Source organism: Aquila chrysaetos, chromosome 2, assembly GCF_900496995.4.
Source record: "Aquila chrysaetos chrysaetos chromosome 2, bAquChr1.4, whole genome shotgun sequence".
Lineage (NCBI taxonomy): Eukaryota > Metazoa > Chordata > Aves > Accipitriformes > Accipitridae > Aquila > Aquila chrysaetos.
This window is the reverse complement of record NC_044005.1, coordinates 46,800,576-46,823,350: the sequence shown is the minus strand read 5'-3', so window position 1 is coordinate 46,823,350 and position 22,775 is coordinate 46,800,576. Positions and strand designations below refer to the sequence as shown.

At 37.5% G+C, this 22,775-nt stretch overlaps 1 protein-coding gene across 1 annotated transcript in view; it reads left to right on the top strand.

Moving 5' to 3' along the window:
* EXT2 (exostosin glycosyltransferase 2) overlaps positions 1-22,775 on the top strand; it is an 82,146-nt gene that overhangs the window by 32,525 nt on the left and 26,846 nt on the right. Inside the window, exons 8-9 of the mRNA XM_029996320.1 lie at positions 5,126-5,257; positions 16,983-17,172. Coding sequence (XP_029852180.1) covers positions 5,126-5,257; positions 16,983-17,172 — 322 coding nt within the window. The remainder of the gene's footprint in view (positions 1-5,125; positions 5,258-16,982; positions 17,173-22,775) is intronic.

The window sequence follows — 22,775 nt, the reverse complement described above, 5'->3', positions numbered from 1 at the left end:
GTAGAAACCAGAACACCAATAGCCGTCAAGAAGGGAAAGCATTTAAGTAGAGTCACCCCAGCCAGTGTGAAAATGGTTATATTTCAAGGCCTCGTAAACCTTTTCAAGGCATTTTGGAAACACTGATCTCCTGCAGTGGGGCAAAATCTTACAGCATCATGGCGCCTGCCCTAAAAGCTGAGAGAAGTGGTGGTTTATGGGCAGTTAACTTTTACTACTCTTTTGCGAATCTTGTTTTCTTCCCCTTTTGCTAACTTTACCAACTCCCACCAAATCACGGGCTGTGAAAAGACAGGAGGTTAGAAAGTTCCTTTCATGGACTGTTTTCCCCTTGATCTAAATGTTACAGAAAGTATTCTTTTCCTTGCCTCATGCCCAGTGTTTTTCTTTCCACAAACTAATGAAAAGATTTACATTGATCTGTCTTGCACTCTACACTGGAGCACTATTAGTGGCATTAACACTAGAACTTACAAACATTATATGAATGGACTTTGTAACCTGATGCTATGCTGGGTTGTAAAGAGCTTATAAAGAGATGCTAGGCCCCCAAGTGTGTTTATTTCTAAGGAAAATAACACCTTACCTAAATAAATGTTACTTTCTGCGAGTCGGCTACCCTATTGCTGTGTGCTGCTGCCTGTTGTCTCTTATGAAAATAACTGCAAATGCTTCCATCCCAAGCTCTTGCCTCTATGAGTATATGCTGAATATTGTCAGTTTAGTTTGTTCATAGTGCACCTGAAAAAAATCCTGGAACTGAAAACAAGTGGAATTGGAACTTCTGATTTGGATGCTTGCTTATTCGGTTGAAGGAACACCAAATTTCCTATACTGTTTCCAGTTTTGAGGGAGAAAACTACAGAAAGTTTCTAAACTTTTTCTTCTGTCTTACAGATATTGCTAGTGTTCCTCAAAGTGTGCATATGTATTTGTAAAGATAAAGTAACACCTCTACATTATGTTAAGCAACTTTAGCCTTTGCAGAAAAAAGTGGTGGTTTTTCATGGCAGATCTAACTAATGAGGATGGAGCAGTTGAAACTGGCGTGTGGAGGAAGGATGAGAAACAACTTAGAGCTACCTACTGGCATGCCCACGTTTGTGACCTTGGTCTGCAGAGCTCACCCCTTGGAGAGAAGGGATCGTTTGGTCTCCCATTCCTTCAGTCTTTGGCTTTCACAGTGAGGCTGTCTTGGTTTTGTAAACTTTTCTGCAGAAATTGAATTCAGGTGAATTAATTTCATGCAGAATCTATTGTATTTGTAAGAGATTCCAGTGACTTCCAACCCATTGAGCAACCCAATAATACCATGTATTTCTCATTCTGTCAAGTCGTTCAGTACTCTACATTTGACTCTTTCACATGTTGGTAAAACCCTTAAAGTAATGTTCTTCTGTCTTTCACCTTGGATCTATCCTAGATTTTCTATTTATCTGGAAAATTAGAAGGAGGAGAGAAGCTGTGTTTCTTAAATACCTGTTTGCAATTCCTGGTAAGCCATACACCCAGAACAAGATCCCATAGGTTAACATATGTTCATCTGTGTTGTTTTGGCAGTTGTACAAAGATTGATCTCTATTTACAATTTATATTGCCTGTGACCTAAGCAATATTTAGGTGTATACAAAGTTAGCATTCTCTCTACAAGTCTGTGGTCCACATAGTGTGTTTCCTTAAAAAATTCTGAAACCTCATCAAGCAGACTAATAGAGTACTAGAAGTTAATTTCAGTTCAAGTTGAAAGGAATGTAGCTTGGCCATATCATAGTTGTAGACGGTGTATAATCAATGCTATGTGGAAGACAAGATCTGTAATTATGGATCATTTATTTCAAGATCCTGAAAGACTTTCAGGTAGCTCTAGTATGTTACAACTGCAATACCTTACAAACATTACCCAGTGTATTAAAGCTACTCTCGAGTATACAACCATTAGTCTTCTGAATTCACAGATACGGAAAAGAGAAATGGACAGCTCAGAAAAACTATGTAAGAATATGAAGAAAGTTGGCATAGGATTCAGGAAGAGATCTCTCGCTCTCTCTTTTTTGTTGTTCTTGTTGTTTCTCTCTCCTGCATCCCAAACGTTTTCATGGGGTATCCCTCCTAGGTATTTGTTACATTCCAACATAAGCTTTTCAACCACACCAAGTAGGGCAGAAAATACTTTTTAAATGGAATCACCATACATCTTCCCAATAGAAAACTTTCCCAAAATGTTTAGTAACTTAGCATGCTGAGCAGCAGACACTAGCAAGCCATGTTAATCAGTTCTGCTTTATAAAAGCAAACAAGGTGGGGAGGAAGTAATGAGACCCTGAAACATCTGTTTGGAGACTTTGAATCCCCTTAGAAGGTTTTGAGTTCTGCCTTAAAGAAACACAACTCCAAAAAATTACAACCAACTGTGGGAACATTTTCTAGCTCTTTACAAAAAAATTAATTATATAAATATTAGTCTATAAAAAGTAAATTCCCTCTGCCCTCTTCTCCAGTTTTGCTTCTGGTATAAAGGTGTAATCTTGCCTGACATTGCAAACATTCTTTCAGTAAAGAGAAGCTAGATCAGATCCATCCTAGTTTTGCCAAAGGAGGAAAACCAGCTTTGATTATTACAAAACTAGATAATCATAGATATTACAGTATTAATAAACACTCTTAGAACAGCATAGGAATGCTGTCATTTAATAACAATTAAATACATGGTCTTGTGTGTATTTCACACAATTAATAGCTACTTAATTGCTTTATAAAGTTATATGTTAAAAGGCTACATAAAATAATTTCTCCTTCCCACTTAGTGCTGCTTATAGCAGTGGTCCTAAACTGTTATCTATTGTGAAAATGAAATTTGAAATCTGTGTTCTTACCCTTGTTTATTTAGGATACTTCAATAGAGAGGTTCACTGTTCTGGTCAATTTTAATTCTTAATCTGCTTCTGGTTTTCTTTTTAAATCAGTTGAGTTCTGGATCACGCATTTTTCTTAAGAAATGGGTCATAGGGAAAGGAGTATTTAAGTCATTGCTTAGCATGTGGTGTTTGCTTTATTTAGTGTCTTTCTGGTATTTTAGGAAGGCAGACATTATTTATTCTTACCTGTTCATGTAATTCTTTTGCTTTTACAGTTGGACGTAATATTCGTTTTGTTCTATGTTCTTGGTAATTGGCCTGTTATCCAGCTGTTAAGTCCTACCAGGGAGAGAAATAAGGAGAAGGAAGTGATTCTGTTCTAGAGTGAAATTGCTTTGCACTGTCTCTGGATGGCAAGCTCCAGAGAAGTGTGATTTTTGGACATACTCATCAGTCTCCTTAATAAAATTTTGAAATACTTTGAAGTAGTAAGGTTTATGGTTGTTAATGTTTTCTCACAGTAAAAGTAGTGCTCCAGAGAGCACTTGTCTCTTTCCTAGTTTGCTTTTTTTAATTGTAGCATGGATTTTTCATCTTAAATATTTAACAGAACTATTCTGAAGAACCTGTTTTACAAACTGTCCACAGAGTAGAGTTTTAGGGCCAGTGTTTCAGCAACAGGTCCTTAGTTCTGAATCTCATAGCTTACACTTGGAGTAAAGTACAGGGTAGCATGTGCATGAATATGTGCAAGTTTGCTTGTGAATTTGCACTTTCCCTACTTGTAATCTTTCCTGGACACTGCTATTTAGCCTAGGAATGCTCTAGCATGAAGTTTACTTGTAGGAAAGACCGTCTTCTATTAAAAAGTAATGACCCGCAGAGCGAGACATACTGGCAACTTGTTAACAACAGCTAAACGAGAGTTATTTTTAGTTCATCTTAAAGTCTATACCTCCAAAAGCTTGGTATTCTTTCAGTAACTTAATATTCTAACTAATATTATTTAATATTCTCATAGCATGTGATTAAAACGAGCCTGTCTGTAGAGCCTTTTTGCTGTTTAAGGAATCCATAGCAAGAGTAAAATAGCACTTGCCCAAATTTGTGTGTTGTTTTCAGTTGTATTCTGGCTCTGAAAGCTTCTTAAGCTTCCAATTATCAAAAAAAAAGTCTTTTGTTTTAATTGTTCTACAACCTAGATGCAAACGCATACTCTCATAGTTGATACTGAACCATAGAGGGACTGCAAATTAAATTACCTTCTGGACACTTAAAGGTGCTGGAATTTCCTGAAGAAAAATTAGGTTGAAAAAATCCACATCTCTTGGGCAAAACACTTGAAGTACATTTATTGGCAAAGTGTGTTTCCTTCTGGGTTGGATGGGGTCCTACAGCATCATTTGATGGTTCTAGGCATTTAAAAAATAACAGAATCAGATAAGTCAACGCTTTCATTTCCAAAACTCTGCTTTTCTTCCAGCATTTCTGTCTTACATAGAAACTGGGACAAGATTAAAACTTGCCATACAGGACCTTAGCTTAAAAACGACTCACCTGTGAAATTCAGTGCATCTGTGTATAAGAAAATCACATGCTTCGTTTCAGTGTTTTTACACTGCCTGTGTTGTAAATTAGCCTAGATTAATGACTGTTACAAGCTGGCATATGCATCTACGTTTATGTAAAAATCTTAATATTTACTTGTATAAATAATTTTTGGTTTTGGGAAGGTATTAGTTTGGTAGGGTTCATAAGTACTGAAATTCTCCAGCTGATCAGATATCTCTAGTACGGATATTAAAAGGTGACTTTTAAGTCCTACCTTTTAGGTTACATGCTCTTTTCTGGCTGTTTAGCTGCATTGTGGATTCCTCTGCCTTGGAAAAACTGAGTATAACAGCAATTTCTTCTGTTCTATGGTCAAACTGCTTTTGACATTTTTCAAGAGGAAAACATATGATGAAAGTGTGAAAGTAACTGATTCCTTCAAGTATTCTCATTCTGTTTAATCACTTGCAAAGTAATGCTGCTGCTTCTTTTTATTGGCTGTAAATCCTGGGGTTTTTTTTTGGGGGGGGGGGGGGGGAGGGGTTGAGTTTGAAGCCTTCAGGCTCTGTGGAAATACCCTAGCTACAATAAACATGCCTCCTAATTTAATTTCCACCTGACATGTAGACTGCATGGAACAGATTGTGCATGGCAAGCCAAAATTGATTATTAAGCACTGGATCTGTGCAATGTGAAAGTGAACTTAATTCTCTTTACAGGCAAGGTGGTTCTGGGAAGCATATTTTCGATCAATGAAAGCAATTGCTCTTGCTACTCTTCAGATTATCAATGACAGAATTTATCCATATGCTGCCATTTCTTATGAAGAATGGAATGATCCCCCAGCTGTGGTAAGTAAATTCGTTTGATTTACTCATAAAACAAATTGTGGTTTTGGTTTTTTTTGCTCGTATAAAAGGTATGTGCTATGAAACTTGGTAATAATTCTGTGTATGTGTGTTTCTGTGTGTATGTGTTGTGTTGGTAACTTGCACAGATGAAGCTAATATATTTTATGACAACTGGCAAAATAACTAGCAGTTCATTTTATGTCCTGGTGGTGAAATGCGAACTTTTAACTTTTGCTATTGCACACACTAAATTGGTTGCTTGTTTATATATTTATTTATTTTTCATGCATGCATACACACACACTTCTTTATTTCTGTTAAATTTAGTGTGAGTTTAGTGCTCTTAAAAATGAATAACTGTAGTGGAAATAGCTGGTGGAAGTACTGAAGATCTTAAACAATCTGCAAGGCTCTTTCATGTAATTCTGATGAAATAGCTAATTATTCCTATGCCTACAATTTTCTCCATGTTATTTATATGTAATTTCTCTTCTACAGAAACTAATGATCAAAGTTTTGCTGGTTTTTTTTTTTTCTTAAAAAAAAAAAAAGTTTCTCTGGTTGAACCCACCTCTGTTAAGAAGAAACACTGGAGTATTAATTAACCTTCTGCACCAAGCAGCTGGTTCTGATTTTTTACTATATAAAAGCCTGCAGATGATTTTCACTCATAATCAGTTAATTTTCTATGTGTCAAAATATAAAAAATAGTTTTGTTTTACTAATAAAACCAAACTTGTTAACTGTCTCAACTTTATGATGGTTTAGAGAGAGTTTCTCTGAAAGCTGGGTAGGAGCGCTCAGGAGTAGAGTGTGTTTTACTTTAAACTCTTCAGGCTGATAGAGCGTGAACAGTTGCTGACAAAGAGTTAGAAGCTCATTGCTGGCTTTCTGAAGATGATTTTCCATTGCCTAGCCAAAGGCATTAGTAATTTACTGTTGTCATTGCCTAGAGAGCAAGCATGGCACTTGGCAACATTTAAGGTGGAAATTAAGCTGCAAAAGAAGTAAGTGTGTACTCCGCAAGAAGGGGATCAGAACATCTTAACACCTTCAGATTATGCTAACAAAACAAGGACCTTGCAACATCTAGGAAAACAAAGAAAATGGCTTTAGGATTACTCAGTCTTTAAAGGGGACACAAAAACATCTCCTGGGTTGTCTCCTATACTGGAAACCTATCTATTTCTGGGGAAGCTAATCTTACTCTGAGCAACAAGCAGGCTTTTTTTTTTTTTTTTTTTTGCTTTCTTTCTTTTTTTTAAATATATACTTGGAAACAATATTTATATTAGTCATTCAACTTAGAGTTTCTTAAGCAGAAGGTTTATGACCACAGACATGGCAACATACAGAACAGAACTCTGAAACTGTGGAGGAACACATAACAGCAATACCATGCTAGGGCAGTACAAGGAGTCAGCAGGAATATTGTATCAATGTGCAATTGCAAAGAAAAGTTAGAAGGTTGACTGCAGTTAGACAGGCTGGAATTTGTCCAGGACGTTGGAGTTAACACCTCGTATCGTGGTGCTCTCATGCCACGAATGGTCAGTTCCTTGGTGGTTTTATGTCTCAGTTGAAAGAATTTGATGTTTATCCTAGTCTATGAAAATTGCTTAATATGTGCATGAATTCATTTCTTGCCTCAATATGAAACAGAAATATCAATAAAAGTTCCTTTATGGGCTGTGTAAGCTCCATATTAGCCAGCAACACAGAGTGCTTGTGACCTTTTCTCAGAGGGTCAGTTAAAGAAAATAGAATTCAGATCAGGAATTGTTTAAGAGCAGTTAAATTTGTAGAACAGCAGTACACAATCCTGTGATATCTTCAACCGGGGATTTTGATAGCTACTCTGAGCATGTATGAAAATTTCCCTCCATGAGGCTTTTATTTCTTTTTTCCTTTTTTTTTCTTCTTTTTTTTTCTTTTAAGCCAGCTAATACTGTTTGGTTTTGACCATTGTTCTTTCATTCAAAGTTCTTTCTTGTTCTTTCATTCGAAGCAAATAAATGGAGCCTTCTCAGATATATCTGATATTTTTTTTTCTTGTTCTGTGAATATATGTTATCTCTTTGAGGTGAGAGCATATTGCAGTTGCGGTCTACAGGGGAGCATATTTTTCAGGACTCAACTAATTTCTAACTTCAGCGAATTTAGAAGGTGGTGATATATACAGTATCTGCTAGTAAATTTAATAATAGTTATTTTAATGTTGGGTTTTTTAAAAATAATTGTGCTAGTTGGAATTCCACAGTTGGTGTCTGCTTGTCAGGGGAATAATGACCTGATTGAGCCTGAGTACGTTTCTCATCTAAGCTTGTGCCTAAGGTCCACTCAGCACTGTTACAATTTCTAGTAAGCCTGGATGAACCATTATAGTGGGAAAGCAAGTACATATATATGTACATTTGAGGTAGCAGAAAATCGCAACTGTATCCTCTTAACTCTGATAAGAAGACAAAATCACTAAAGATGACTTGAATGGGTTCCTCATTTACAAGAAAATTGCCATATTCTTCTCTAAATAAACTCCAAGACGGAAGTGTTTAAAGCAAATTATTTCTGGTTGGCCCCAGGGCCAGGATATAGGTAACTGTTAAAATGAAGCACCTGCAAGTTAACGTTAATTCCGCAGTGAAATGTGCGAGTAACTGGGTGTCATAAGATCTTATGTTACTGGCTAGAGCTGTACCTCCAGAGCTTGCCATGTGTATTCCACCTTCAAACTCGGCTGGCTCAACATCCAGTTCCTCTAGCTCGCTTGTTGTTCCTTGTGATGTTGTGGTCAATAAGGTTTAAATGCGGTGCTCTTCTATACGCTCTTGTTCCTGTTACGTGGTTTAGATAGGAATGTGAAGTTGCAGAAAAAATATGTAGAAGCTGGAGGCAGATTAACAGAAGGTGCAGAGGTGCAATCACCATTTTAAGGCAAGGGGCTTACTGCAGTTAGCCAGATATTTCTTTAATCAGTACAAGGCTGTTAACAGAGCTCAGATCCCTGTGCTTTGAATAGTGAGGTTTTGAAAATGAAAGCATGGATTTTCCTATGGAATATTTATACAGAAAATGCCAGCTTTAATGGGTTTATGAGCTTACTTGCTAGAAAAAATACACCTTTCTAACAGAAAGAAGAGCTTTCTGTCTGCGCAAGATCATCATGCAGAGGAGAATCCTTAGCTAGAAAAAAAATCCTTGGCCATTGTTGCTACCTGCCTGTCTCCTTGGTTTAAGGTTTCTTTTTTCTGGTGTGCTTATAGGGGTTAATTTTGCTTAGTATGTCACTAGGATCCTGAGAAGTAACAGAAAAATAGAGTTCAGTAAAATGTCCTGTTTGCTAATTGTTTTGCTGCTCAATTGTTACAGCTGCTTCAGGTGTTAAATAAAGCACTAAAAACATTATTTCTACTTTGCCAATTAGGATAGCTCATAACTCTCCAAGGTGCACGTTTTACTCAGCATTTTGTTCAGCTATTGCAGCCTCATGAGTTTGCTTCCAGTTTTAAGATTCATCATCTGGTTTCAGTTCATTTCCTATGATTTTGTGTAGTACTGCCTTTTATTATTTTGACTATAGAACAGTAGAATTGAATCTATTTTGAGTTAGCAAACATTTAACAGATTACAGCCTGTAAGTATGCTAGAGAAAAGAGATTTTTTTAAGGGCCTCAAATATTCCGTTAAGTAAATTTGTAACAACAGCACCTATGAAGAGAAAGCTGCATCTTTAACAAAAGGTTGCCTCAAGTTTGATGTCACTTGCAAAGTAGGACTGGTAGAGACTTATGGCTATTTTCTGAAGATTTTCACTGCTTTATTTTTGAACTTTTGTACTTCAAATTAGGAATTAGGACATATCTGCAAACATAATAATGATTACATTATCTTTTCAGCAAAATATGATTTTTGTATCTGAGGGGATGGCTGTTATCTTGGACAGTCACCATGAAAGTGATATTTCATGCATTTAAAATCAGTGAGGCATGCTCATGGCTAGATCTCCACATAGATTAGCTTTTTTCCTGTTCCCCAGATATTTCTCAAGTCTCAACACAAAGAAACACCAGCCCGCCTTGTGTTGAGTCTGTAGTTTCCCAAACACTTTAAACCACTATAAGCAGGTACTGTTGCCAAAAGCAGCAGTCCTGCACTCTTCTTCAGCTGGATGACAATTTCTCTCTCTGTGTGCTACCTTCTTTTTGAATTTTTTAATTCACTTGTGGTGAATTAACTGAATTAATTTTCCTCATTTAAAACTTACCCAGAAAAAGAAAAAAAAAGAGGAGGGGGAAACGGGAAGGTGGCTGAAAGGCTGGGTTTTTGTGTTAGTTTGGCTTGTATTGGCTCAAAATATTAGTGAGACTGTTGCCTGAGTATCTTCACAGTGTGGATACAGCAGCAGTACAGGAGGGTGTTTTCCAGCAGGAGGGAGTATAAGGTACACAGAAGATAAATGAATATGCAGTTAATTCCATACTTTGTACATTACACTGAGGAAGCGATCCAAGCAGTTTTATGTGTTTGTATGGGTTGACTGAAGACTGTTGGCCTTTTCTAAAGAAAAAAAATACGTTATAAAGTGGATTATTTTCCTACTTGTCCACTATCCCTTTGAGGAAGTGGAAGACTAGTAGCATATAACATGCTAATATGTTAGGGAATAGGACTTTCAATAAAAATACATTACAAGATATTTCCTCCTTTTAATGAAGAGGGGCAAATGATGTTTTTGGGGCCTGAAAATTCCTGGACCACTTGAGTCCTGTCTCAGACAGTCTTTTGCTGCAAGCATGGGAGTTTAATGCCTTTTGTATTTCTTGGCCCAGCCATTATCCATTAGGCAGGGACAATCAGTTACGTTCAAGTAAGCCAGAAAATGACCACTTCTATGGTGTGCATTCTGATGGTTACTAGTTTGGGCTGGATTAGAACTAATGATCTGGGTTTGAGATGTGATCTGTTACCATCAATTAAGTACTTCATTATGCTCTAATAGAGGTAAATTACTTTTTCACTTGTGCTTCTTTGTAGATTATTTAAAATCTCTTCTTACTTTGCCTTATACCTCACTAACATATATGGGTTTCTGAAAAATGAGTAAGACGGGGTTTTTCCGGATTGCTTCATTGCTTTTGTTGAAATTCTTTCAAGCCTGTTTATAATGTAGACCTATAAAACATTAAAGGGTTTTTTTTTTTTTTTTGTCAGGGGCTGCTTTTGAGCTATGACCTTGGATGATACAGACCACAGTTTAAAAATCACTTGAGAATATCACTATGCCGAACAATAAACATATCAGATTTCATTTCTCCCAGCCAGGCGGAAAACAGCACCATCATTTGGTGTAAACCAAAATAGCCAAATTAACTTAGTGCAAAAAGTGCCATTCATTAAGCAAAGCCTAAGTAGGATGCTCATTTACAGAATACTTTGTGGGCTTCTGCCAATTACCAGGCAGTTGACACTCATTAAACAATTAAACTATTTCTAAGCAATTTGGCTAGTATTTTACAGCCCTCAGTCTTCAGATAATGCCACTGTTATAACTATACTTCCATCCTAGTACCTTTCCTCATCTTCAAAGCATTAAGCAAATATTAACATACACTTTTTAATCTACCTGTAAATGAGATCAAGCTAGCACTTTTCTGGGCAATGCACATCGTTGTTTTTTTTCCATTGAACAATATTAGGTTTCTCTTCCTGCTGTATTTCCAGCTACCTTGTGTGATGGTGTGAATCAGCTGCGTGAAATTTGGCTTTATTTACTATGTTAGAATTTAGGTATTCTTTCTTATGCTACATAAATTTCGGTTTATTGTTATGTTTTGCCAGTGTTGATATTATGGACAAGTTGAGTATACCACATGTATTCAGCTATAAATATTGATATTTTTGTGTGTGTGTGAAACACGATTTAACAGTTGGTTCTTTAACTTACCTGCCTAGAGATTAGGATTCTTCTCTCACACGGTGATAGATAACCTCACAGTTATCCTATGTTGTGTGGCTAGTATCTAGTGTGTAGGTTTATTTCCATTGTAAATTATACCCTTTGAGGCATGAACAACAAATTTTTGGATTTGGCTGACAGAATCGGAATATTTCACTTGAGTGACATTTTAGTTCTTAAGACTACACCTAACCATTTAATACTGTTGGGTTTTATTTTCTCTAAGGGCTTTTTGCTTTGTCTTTAGCTTAGAAGTAGACACCTAAACACACAAGTGAGACACAGGTTTTTAATATTAGCAGAGCTGGTTTTGAGATGCACCCAAATAAAAATTGTGCTGCTCAAAGGCAAGGGTCTCATCATTGTTGCTCTTACCTTGTTTGTTGCACTGCCTGGTGCCTCCTGTGGCTTCCTAACTGTGCAGCTTTATTGCATGTAGTGGGAGTCATTAAAAATACCAAAACAAACTTTGTTGTTGCTTTGGGTTCCACTAGTCATCTTCTCAGTACTCCCTGTCTTTTCTGGCTTTGGGAGCATGAAAGGTATGTTAAGCTCCATTTTCCCAATTCAGATTGTCATACCCTGTTTTTTTGGGGTCAGGAGCTGCTATGTTGACTTACAGGGACAAAAAAAAAAAAAAACAAACAAAAAAACACAGAAAAACTCGAATCCTTTTCCTGGTTCTCTTTCAAATCTGGTTCTCTTTCAAATTGTTTGAATATTCTTATTAAGGTTATAATGTTATAATATTCTTATTATTCTTATTCTTATGAAAGAATGGCAAGAAAATTGATGGAGGGATTCCAAAAAGCATAACTATTGTGGCAGCTGTAAATATGAACTCAGTTCTTGATGATTCTCTTCTTCTCACTGCAAATCTATTTCTTTGACACATTATTGAAATTAAGGAGTTGAAGAGATGAGCCTGAAGCTGAGTTTTTATATCAAAGAATGTGTTCAGCCAATAGATTCTGTCAGAAGGGCTCAGACAGCTGATTAGATTTAAGGGGCTAAACAAAAAAAAAAGATGCTGAATAACTTAGTGTTATAGTTATGTGATATATTTTGGCAATCAAAATTCATGATTCATGACGGTATCAGATTTCATCACTCAAGAAGGAATAGGTAGAAACTCCTGTGTGTCTTGTGGCTAAAATTTTTTTTGAGGAGGGTTTATAATCTTCATCAAAACATGAAATGGTGGCCACTGCAACTTGGCTTGTGATTCTGCAGTGTGAGCACTATGGTTGGCTCTGGAGAATTAGAGAGGGTTAATTCCTTTGGTTTTGCCCTATGACCACTTGAGGATGGGAAGCACGATGAAATACTTTCTCAAAGTATTCAATAGAAACTTATCATGAATAATTGGAGCAAAATAGAATAAATCAAGGCTTTTTTTTGGTCTGGTAATCCATAATTGAAACCACATTGAGGTTAGATTGATATTCAGAACAACCCAGCTGAAAAAGCCTTACCCACAGAGGCAGGGGATATATCTCTGTTTTCCTGCTTAGCTACTGTTTAAGTTCAACGCACTGTTGTCCTTACCTGTGTGCTTTTAAAAGACAGTGAGTTGTTGTTGTTGTTGTTGTTGTTGTTCAAACTGTATGGTTTCACTAGTATGTGGTTACAACAAGCCAGTCTAGCTGTTGAAACTAAAATACACAGGGAAGAAAGCCCACTCTCTTGTTTATGGGAGCAGTGAAATTTTATTCTTCTAAAGTGCTGTTGCTGAGTTTTCCCACTAAGTGATAGCTGGGAAGTTCTTGACTGTCTTCTGTAATTTGGGACATCTTACACAGCCTTGTTTTCCTAGAGACCATTCTGTGATGCAGTTTGTAATGTGTCTGCTGTGTCTTTCTTCAAGTCTCTTTCAGTGGTACTCAGTGTACACCCAAATAAGAAGTTTTGGGGTAGGACCCCATCTTAGTTATGTCTAGTATTTCACCAATACCTTTGAGGCTCTGTAGCATTTATTATGATTGGCCAGTTCTCAGTCCAGTTGTGTTCATTGATGTCCTGAAGCTCCCACCTATCTCACTTCTGTATCCTGCTAAGGACAGTCTGTTTAAAACTTCTCTGCTGACTTGAACCTGAAGACTCTACATTGAGTCCAACCTTAAGCATCCCACATAATGAGAATTCAACTCCTTTCATACCTTGTCCTTAATGTATTAACTTTTCCTAAAATAGAATAAAGTTGGTTTTAATGACCAAGAGGGAGGGCAATATTTGATGTATCTATAGTAAAGGAAGGTGCCTTATTTGTAAGGCATTATTACACATGCACACTTGTGGAAAGCATGCACAGGACAGCTGCAGCAGTCTGAATCCTTCCCTGTATACATACCCATTCCTGAATTCTCCTCTCTCCCCTGCTTCAGTCTATTCCTAAGTTCTCGCTGTCATTCAGCTCCCACTACTTTGGATTTTCATGTGAACTGCAAAGAGCTGTCAGACAGCTGAGACTGTGAGACTTAAATGACATGAGATTACTCTTAGGAAACTGGCATTTGAACTTGATCCTTTTTGCCCATAAAAATGATTCACAGCAAACAACCTATTAATCTTAGATTAATTATGCTGGCTCTTCTAATGATATTAGCTGGGAGGGCGAGAGTGAAGGGTTGTCTTATCCATAGCTGAGTGTCAGCACTTTGTCAAAGAAAGGTGATGGATGATCAATCCACTGTTGCTGTTTGCTCTTCTCTCTGAGAGTGAAAGTTCCTGTGAATTTCCATCAAGAATGTTAATAAAAATGGGACAGGAGCAAATGTTCCTTCACCACTTGGTCTCTTGAGCAGTGACTGGGAGAACCCATCCCTATGTCATTATCCATTTCATGCTTTGCTGCCATAATGGAGATTTAATTAGGTTGCTGTTGAATTAATTGCCTGTATGGTTTGCTTTTCCCAAGCAGAAATCTGGAAGACTTTAGCAAATTATGGAGGCTTGAATTTGCCCGATTTCCTGCAGAAAGTGGGGTCAATAGGTCTCAGACTGTAGACACACTCTTCAGGCAGGCAGCAGGGGGTTGGCTCTTAATGGCACTTGAGAGATGCTTAATTGCCTTTTTGAAATGTTTTTCTCAAATGAGAGGCATGGTTCTCCCATCCATTAGTGTGTGTCTACGGGCTTTTCCCTCCCTCCATCATCCTTCAGTAGATGCATGAGCAAAAACACCTCAAAAGTTGCCTTATTTTTCCTAAGTTATAACCAGCAGGGGAGAATTTTCATGCCTTTCTGAAAGTAGTAAAAGTTGGAATTCAAGTAATGTACGTAAAACTTAGGTTTTTAAGAGAAAGCATGATAATTTTTTAGGCACATGTGCATGTGCTCGCACACCTGCATCTGTATTTTTTTCTGTAAGTACCTAAAATAGTCTTAGATGATAGAAAAGAAATAATCCTTTTCCAAGGATATAATAGCAAGTAATTTGTTAGGAAGTGCTGTGGCCAGAGAGAAAAAGTTGCTAGAAAAACTTCAACTGAGAGCCGTTAATTTAGTTGGCAATACTCACCCGTAAGTAGTAAATACAGCATTGTCTGTAGATTACCAGTTATTTCTTCTCATAGGGCAGAAACATAAGATTTTCTTGGCACTCTACTGAGTATGATGTTAAACCTCTGCTTCAAGTATTAATGAAAAGAGGTTTCTGAAAGTTGTTTTAAGAAGCCGCTCGACATTACAAGGGTCATTTGGGTAATAGCAGTCTTGGGGTGGGGGTTGTGTGGAAACGAGTCTGTAAAGCTTTAATGAGATGGATTATGCTCTGGTAACATTTAGATTGTGATTTGCTGTAGGAATTACTGAAGCTGGAGCAAAATCAGGGGGCTGTCCCATCTGCCACCAGTTGTCTTGTAGAATTAGCAAAAGTATGTATAAAAGCTTTAATTTTAGAAAATGTAATAATCTGAAAGCAGATTTGTCTCTGCACATATCAGTTGCTGAAGTAATGGATATATATTTTCTGAATTACTGAGCATAGTCCTCTGCTATCACAGGTAGTCATGTCCCTTTCATGAACCGAAGTTCCATATTATATACTGTTGCCATTTCTACATTATCCTATGACTCCTGTTGGGTAAAAACTAGAACTTGATGCTTTCCATTAGGAACCTCACAAACAGTTTATGTCGAATGCTGCTTGTACCAGACCTGATAAAGTATGTGTAGCTGAAGATTAGTTCATCTTTCCAACTATTTCAGGAAGTCTACTAAAAGGTATTACTCCTACTGACAGATCCTTGCCTGGAACATACCCTTAGACCATCCTGGATAAAACAGTGTGCCAATGCTGTGCTTAACTTTAAGTGTCTCTTTTCTACCTCACGTATTTATCCCCTCTTCAGTGTTGATGTGTTCATAGAAGGAAATCATATTCACATCATATTTTTTTGTCCTTTACCAAAATGATCAAAATGTTATGATGTCTTTTAGTAAATAGGCTCTCTATCCTCCTCATCCTTGAAGTTATTCTAGTTAGAGGTGTCTAACCACTAAACATGAGGAAGGTGCTAGCTGGGTGTATAAAGTAACCCAAAGACTAAATAAGGAAACGGAAAATTGCAAAGTTTATTTCCTGCAAATATGAGCTGGTAACTGTGAGTCTGTAAAACTTGCTTTCCTCCTGACAGAAGCAGGTTTATGGTATGAGTTTAGCTGGAGATTCTCGCAGTATTTCTGTAAACTACTGGCAGTTACTAACGTCTTATGAGTGTTCATAGTTTTTACAGGCTAGGATTCAAGACTTCCCTGAAAAACAGCATCAGTCCGTTTGTGCTTTCCCAACTCTCCTTTTCACCTCGTCCCAAAAGGTCTTGTTTTTCCCTTTGCTTCTCTGTCCAACCCCTGCTTGGAACATCAGCTGGAATGGAAAAGTTGAGACTGAAATGCTGGCGCTTTCAGTCGTGTCAAATGGTCCCTTCACTGCCTCCTCCCCCACGTTGTCAGCTCCAAAGGAGGTTGGCATGTTCAGTGAGAATTTAGTTGTCTGTCTTGTCTTTTGCCAGCTGAGCTGGCTTCCTTGTGCTGACAGTGTATTGAAGTAAGCCCTTTAAAGTCTTAAAAGGGATGCTTAGTTAAAATTCACAAGGAGTAGGTAACACTCTGAAATTCATCTTTGCATCTCATGCCTTTTTTTTTTTTTTTTTTTTTTTTTTTTTTTAATGCAATAGGAGGGTTTTTTCACCATTGGACGAACAGGGTTTTGGGGAAGCTAGTACATGATTCCTCTTAGTGCCTGCTTTTGCCTTTTTTGCTTGGGTACACATTTTATGCCAGGTTTATGTTTTTGTTGCTTTGGTTTTGTTGTTGTTAACTCTTTTTCACTTCTGAAACTGTAGTGCTGATTAAGTTTCTTTTTGTTTATTGATTCCTGAGTATAAATATAAATGTCTTGAAATAGTGATTAGTAAATGAGAATTGAGGTGTGTTAGCTGGGTTCAAAATTCACTTTGGTTTTCCTTCTCCACAAATCTACCTGCCTCTTCCACTTTATTTTTCACCTGAAACCCCTCTTGCTTGCAACGATACAACTAGACAAAAATGAAAATTGAATTAAGAAAGAGATTGGAATAAAAGTTTTGAGAAGTTGCTGAAGTCCACTGTTTCCAGAATTGGAGAGTCAGCCTGCCTGATCTGAGCAGATTCCAAATCTGACGGTTAGGTCCTGGCTATGTGACTTACTCCCTACCGTAATAATTACTTCCTACTGTGATAAATCACTTTAATTGAATTGTTTTCCTGTTTTCTTGTTTTCCTTCACAGAAATGGAGCAGTGTGAGCAACCCACTCTTCCTTCCACTGATCCCACCTCAGTCCCAAGGTTTCACAGCCATAGTTCTGACCTATGACCGGGTGGAGAGCCTTTTCCGAGTCATCACGGAGGTGTCTAAAGTGCCTAGTCTATCCAAATTATTAGTTGTCTGGAACAACCAGAACAAGAATCCACCGGAAGGTAAGACCCCATGGTAGGTGTGGTGGAGGAGGGTGAAACTGGGGGTAGCATGCCTGTTTGCACCTGTTACAGAATGGCTTCTCTTCTACTTCATTAATATGTCTTCGAAAAGTATTTCATGGGTACTTTCAAAATAATAAATATGGATTTTTTTTGTGGCAATATTTTTGAAAGTGAAAAGAGAAAAGCCAAAGTAGATTAAAAGGCAAAAGCATACCAGTGGTTGTGCTGCTAATCTTCTGAATCAAAGGTAACAGATGCAATAGTTACAGGAACATTTCTGTCCTTATCTTTATTTTGGGGAGTGGTAAGGAGAGACCCATCCTTGATTTGTCAATGTTTGGTTTTATTTCTCTGTAGACACTCTCTCATTGCAGTGAATACTACTTCTGCTAGACAGTTTTCTAGGGCAAATGTGGTTCAAAGCAGCAGAGTAGTTTGAATGCTTGGAGCTATAAAATAAGTGAATATTTTGACTAATGAAATGAAAGCTTGGGACATTTTGGGTGTCTGAAAAGGAGTTCCCACACCACCAGAATATCTTGTGAAAATGCTACAGCTAGCCCAGTAAGACAAGACATAAGTGCCTTTTAAAAATATGTTTCTGTTTCCAACACTTATGATACTATGTTGCTTTTTATAGTCTTTATGAGTGAGTCTGGTGAAGTCTGCGTGATACTTTAAATTTTTTGAATTCATGGTTATTGTAAAATGAGGGCACATTCACAGACCTTTTCCCAAATGATTTAAATGAGTACATTTTTGGAAGAAGATTTGGTTTCAAAAGTATATTAATGATTCCAGTGTGAACTCAGTGCTGTAAATCTCTGAACTAATTTGTTTAATTTTCAGTAGCTGAGGTGTGCTTTGCTGCCATGGCATCTGCTGGCCTGGCATGCTGCCGTACTGTATCCCCTCGTGCCAGGACCTCAGTCTCAGGCTGCTCAGTCCTCACAGCTTGCTGCCTACGTTTTCAGACCCAAGATCCTAATGCCATGTTTCTCTGTCTCCTTCCATGTAATGCCACTGCATGCACCGTGGCTGCCCCGTCTCCCACCAGCTCCCTTTTTTTCCCAGCCCTGGTCTGTCTGCCTCCCGAGACCATGTTGCTCTTACTCTTCTCCCAGGTCCTCAGCTAGAAGCATAGGTCCTGACATTGGTGAGTTCCTTTACGAAATCACCATGGAGTAAGTGGGAGAGCCAGGAGACATCATTGCCCCATGTAAAGGAAGATAGCTAGGCTTGGCCTGTGGTAATGCTCTCCAGTGCCAGACAGCCACTCCAACGCTGCTCGTTTTATTTCCATGCTTATTGCTTCCTGGGATGAGCTGCTTCCAAGTTCTGAATGCTAGTACTAAAATCCTGAGCAAGGTTCTGGGCAATTAAAGTTTCCTTTTCTCATTCTTGATTAAATACTGTAGATATAGTAGCTGTAAATGAGGTGGTTTGCCATATTGTGTGTGTGAATCTGTCATTCTCATCTGAAAATCTTGTGATTTTGTGGGACAAGAAATGTTGCCTTCTAGGAACACCTGTTCAAAAAACTACTATATTGTGGATTCTTCTGTAGTGAATGAAGTGTGTCGTTAGGACTCCTTGCTTTGTAATTCTCTTTTCAGAGGCTTCAGCTGCTGCAGCTTGCCACTCTTCAAAGTTACCTATTCTGCATAGCAGCAAGATACAATATAAAAATGAATACCTGGCCACTTGTCTCAATTTACCATCTTCTAACAGCTTCTCAGAGCCAAGCTATTGCTACCATTCACTTGGCTCATTTGCCATTTTGGCAACTTGCTCCAGTTGAAAGCAGAGTAGCTTTACTGTTTGCTTTAAAAAGTGTTCTGTAATACTGCTGTGCTGAATGCCTCAAATGTAGCAGTTTATTAAAAGTTTTGCAGTCCTTTAGAGTGAAAAGTGTTGTGTGTAAATTGATGATAACTGAAATTTTTGCAGTAAGAAGTTTTTTTCTAAAAGCAAAAATGCTTAGTGTTATATTCAGTTATATGAGCACTGAATGCAGGTGGATTTAACCCAAGTGGATTGTTTCCACATTTCCCTTGAGTGAGTCTGAGATACAGGAGAGTTGAAGCAAATAAATCATTAGAATGGTCTTTTTTGTTAAATCATTCTATTAGTCTTGCATTTAGAAATTCTTGAAAATTAAAGTATGTTTAATTTTCTTCTGCCTCGATTACCACTAAGTCATAAACTAGTTTCAAAAATAAAAAAAAAAAAAGCCTTTGCATGTAAAGCTTCAAATTGTATATTTGAGAGCACAGCTGAAAGCATAGGCAGTTTTGCCCTTATATTAGCCTAAGCATTGCACTGAAGCAAATAACTGTTTGTTTGTAGTGTCCTTTGTCCCTTTATTGCTGTTATAACCATTGTAATCTCTTGGCCTATGGCTAGAGAGAGGTCAGTTTGATTAAATTAACTTGTTTTATTCCAGATCCATGCAGGGCATTCCACTTGGCTCTTCAGCCAGTCTCTCGTTCAGTCTGTCTATTAGTGATCCTAATCCTTGGACTTCAAAGCTTCTGCTGTTTATAGCCTGTTAAAGCCAGGAAGTTTCTGATGGATTAGAGCAAGGAATGAGTTTGAAGTTTGTAATGTGCACCACTGTCACTGATAAAGTCTAGTTTATTACCCTACAGTAGTATCTGCACTTTTATGGCTATTCACTTTTAATTGGTCATAGTAAAGCTGAGGTGCTTAACCTCCTAGAGCATCAAGTGCTGTATTTCCTGGTCCTTTCCATGTAAGGGACACATTTTGGTACAGAAGCAACTCCTGGCTTTTGTTGTTGCAATCCTTTGTGTGTTTGTTTTGTTTTGCACGTGTAAGTGGGAGGGCTGGGTGAAGGACATCCAAATTGTCTTCCTTAGTGATTATGTGCGGTAAATTGAGAACTGGATTTAGGTCTCCTGAGATGTAGCTGGCATAGTGCCACACAAATGTGACATGTAGCTGCTCCTTTCTTTCCTCTGTCAACACCAGAAAAATATTATAACTGAAAGTGTCATTGCTATCAAAGCAATATGTATTGCAAATAGAGGGAATCTGTCCCTCGGAATGGAAAGTTTTGAAGTACATGCAAATTCTAAAATTAACATTGTTTTTTGTTTGTTTGTTTGTTTTAATGAATGCTTATATACTTGTAATAATGCCTTTATGTAATGAAACTCAGCAAACTCAGGACTTAAGAGGAAAACAGAAAAAAAAATGAAATATTGTGTTCTAAATGTTGTACAAAATCTAAGATGCTGCACCCCTCAACAAATGCAACACTCCGTAAGATAAAAATCCTTTTTTGCTTGTCCTCAGCATTTAGTAAAGTTTGAGTGAAAAGATATATTTGTCAGCATGACCTGAAAATGAACTAACGGTGATATTTGTCAGACGAATGACGAGGCTGTATTGTGATCACTCTGCCATCAGTACTACTGAGCATCCCTCAGTGCAGGTAAGAGGCTGTAGCTGATCTCGGCTGCTGCGCTGTGGAATGGTTGCAGGTGTGGGGAGTGTGCAAGGTGTGTGGAAAACAAACTCCTTGCAAATCTAGGTCTGTCGGGGCAGATGCAGCTCTGATATGACTCACAAATTTTTTGTCACGTTGGCTGATGGTAAATGAAGTAAGCAGCTAAGAGGGCTACGGATTAATTGAACACTTGACTGGAAAGTTTTCATGCAAATAACGTGCAAAAGTATAAAGTTGGAGAAAAAGCAGCTACATGTATATGGGCTAGAAATCAGTAGCAATTTAAAGACTGTTTTTCCCTTTGTCCTATGAGTTTGCAAGGACCACTCTCATAACTTAAAATGTTTGAGAGCTGCATGTGCAAGTCTGAGCTCACCACTGCATTTTGTTTAGAATCAGTGAAAAGAAACAAGCACCTCCATCTAGCCTGCATTAGGTATTTATTTTAGGGTAAACTAAATCATCCCTCCAGATGTACCCTTTTTTCCTCCACTGAGTATGAAGGAAACAAAAGGTGACTAGTACAAGCTTAAATGACTGACCTTTATACACTTAACTGTCTGCTCTGAGTTCCTACTTGTTTTGCCATACTGGCACCTGAACACAGTGAAGGACACACAGGCTGTCTCACAAGGTTCTTGAGAAATAAGCAAAAATTAAGGAGCACTAAAACCAATGTTTCAATTATTTTTCGTAGCTGGGACACTGACGAGGCACAACTTCTGCCTGCTGAATGGGAGCAACTCATTTCTTACTGTTCCTCAGTTTCCATGTCTAAAATGAATACAACGATATTGTCTTAGATAAAATGCTTTGAGACTTATAGTTTAAAACTGCTATGTAAGCAGCATTGTTCATGGCATTATTATTAGGTAGATGCCAAAATTTCTAATTAGAAAGTTAATGTCTACTTTGAAATCAAAGTAAAATATAAATATATTAACATATAAATAATAAAGGAAACTGCTTTTTATAGGTTTAATTTAATCTGAGTACCTTCAAAACATTTATAAATATGTATGTGTCCTGACTATATAAGCAGTAGATTAACTGGTTATTCCCATTTTATAGCTTTAGAAACTGGGGTACCCAGAGGTGAAGTCTTCACCATCACTCAATAATTCAGCAGCAGGGCAAGGGATTGATTCAAGAAGGTCCTGTGCTTTGGCCTTTATTTTGCTTAGTTGAACATACTGCCTTCCCATACTTTCTATTTGAGAGGTATCATAGACATAGGTATGTGTAAAGGGGTAGAAGCTTTACTGTGTATTTTGAGGTCATTGCTGAATCTGTGCGCCAAAGTAGGAACTCTGTGCTTTGGGTGAGACTGGAAAGCAAGGGTCTAATCTTTTGGTTTTGAACTCAGAATATGAGCAGTGTCTTAGGAAAAAAAATACAACTGCAACAGATGAATCTGAGCAACACAGATGTCTTGTGCAAACATTTTGAAGTTCTCAGAGTGCTTATGATGGTAAAAATGTTGGATCCTGTATGTGAAATAGCAGAGAGAAAATACCACATACGATGCTGGTTTTAATCTGGAACCTTGAAGCTTTACAGGAACATCTTGCTGATCTTAAGTGCTCTCTGGATTTAAGGGAGGTGATCTCTGCTCTGTGTCTTTGGCTGAGTTTTGCATATATTCTCAACCATACAGAGTATGCTAGAAGCCTGTCAACCTAACAGTAATGTCAGCAGGCCCATGACTGCATGTATAAAATTAGTAAAAAAATTAAAAGCTTTGAAATATTACAAGCAAAAAAATGATATTTTTTTTTCTCACTTACTTTGCATTTATTAAAATAAACATTGTGGTCCAAGTGCCTGCTGCTGGGAATATTTGCGTAGACAGGATGTTTTTTCATTTTCTCCATCAGCCAAATACTTTTGCCATTTTGTTTGTATTTGTCTAAATTGCTAGTTCTGAAATGCAAGAAGATAGTCTGCGATATAAATTTCCGCCGACATTTCATCACATTTGTTTCAGACAATTGAAAAAAACATTTTGTCTACCACGTAAATGGTATAAAAAATGTATTAATGCATTACTGTTAGTAAATATGCAACAAGCTACAAATCATGTGTGGTAGCTTGATTCCTTTTTAGGTTCAGTTTTATAAAAATG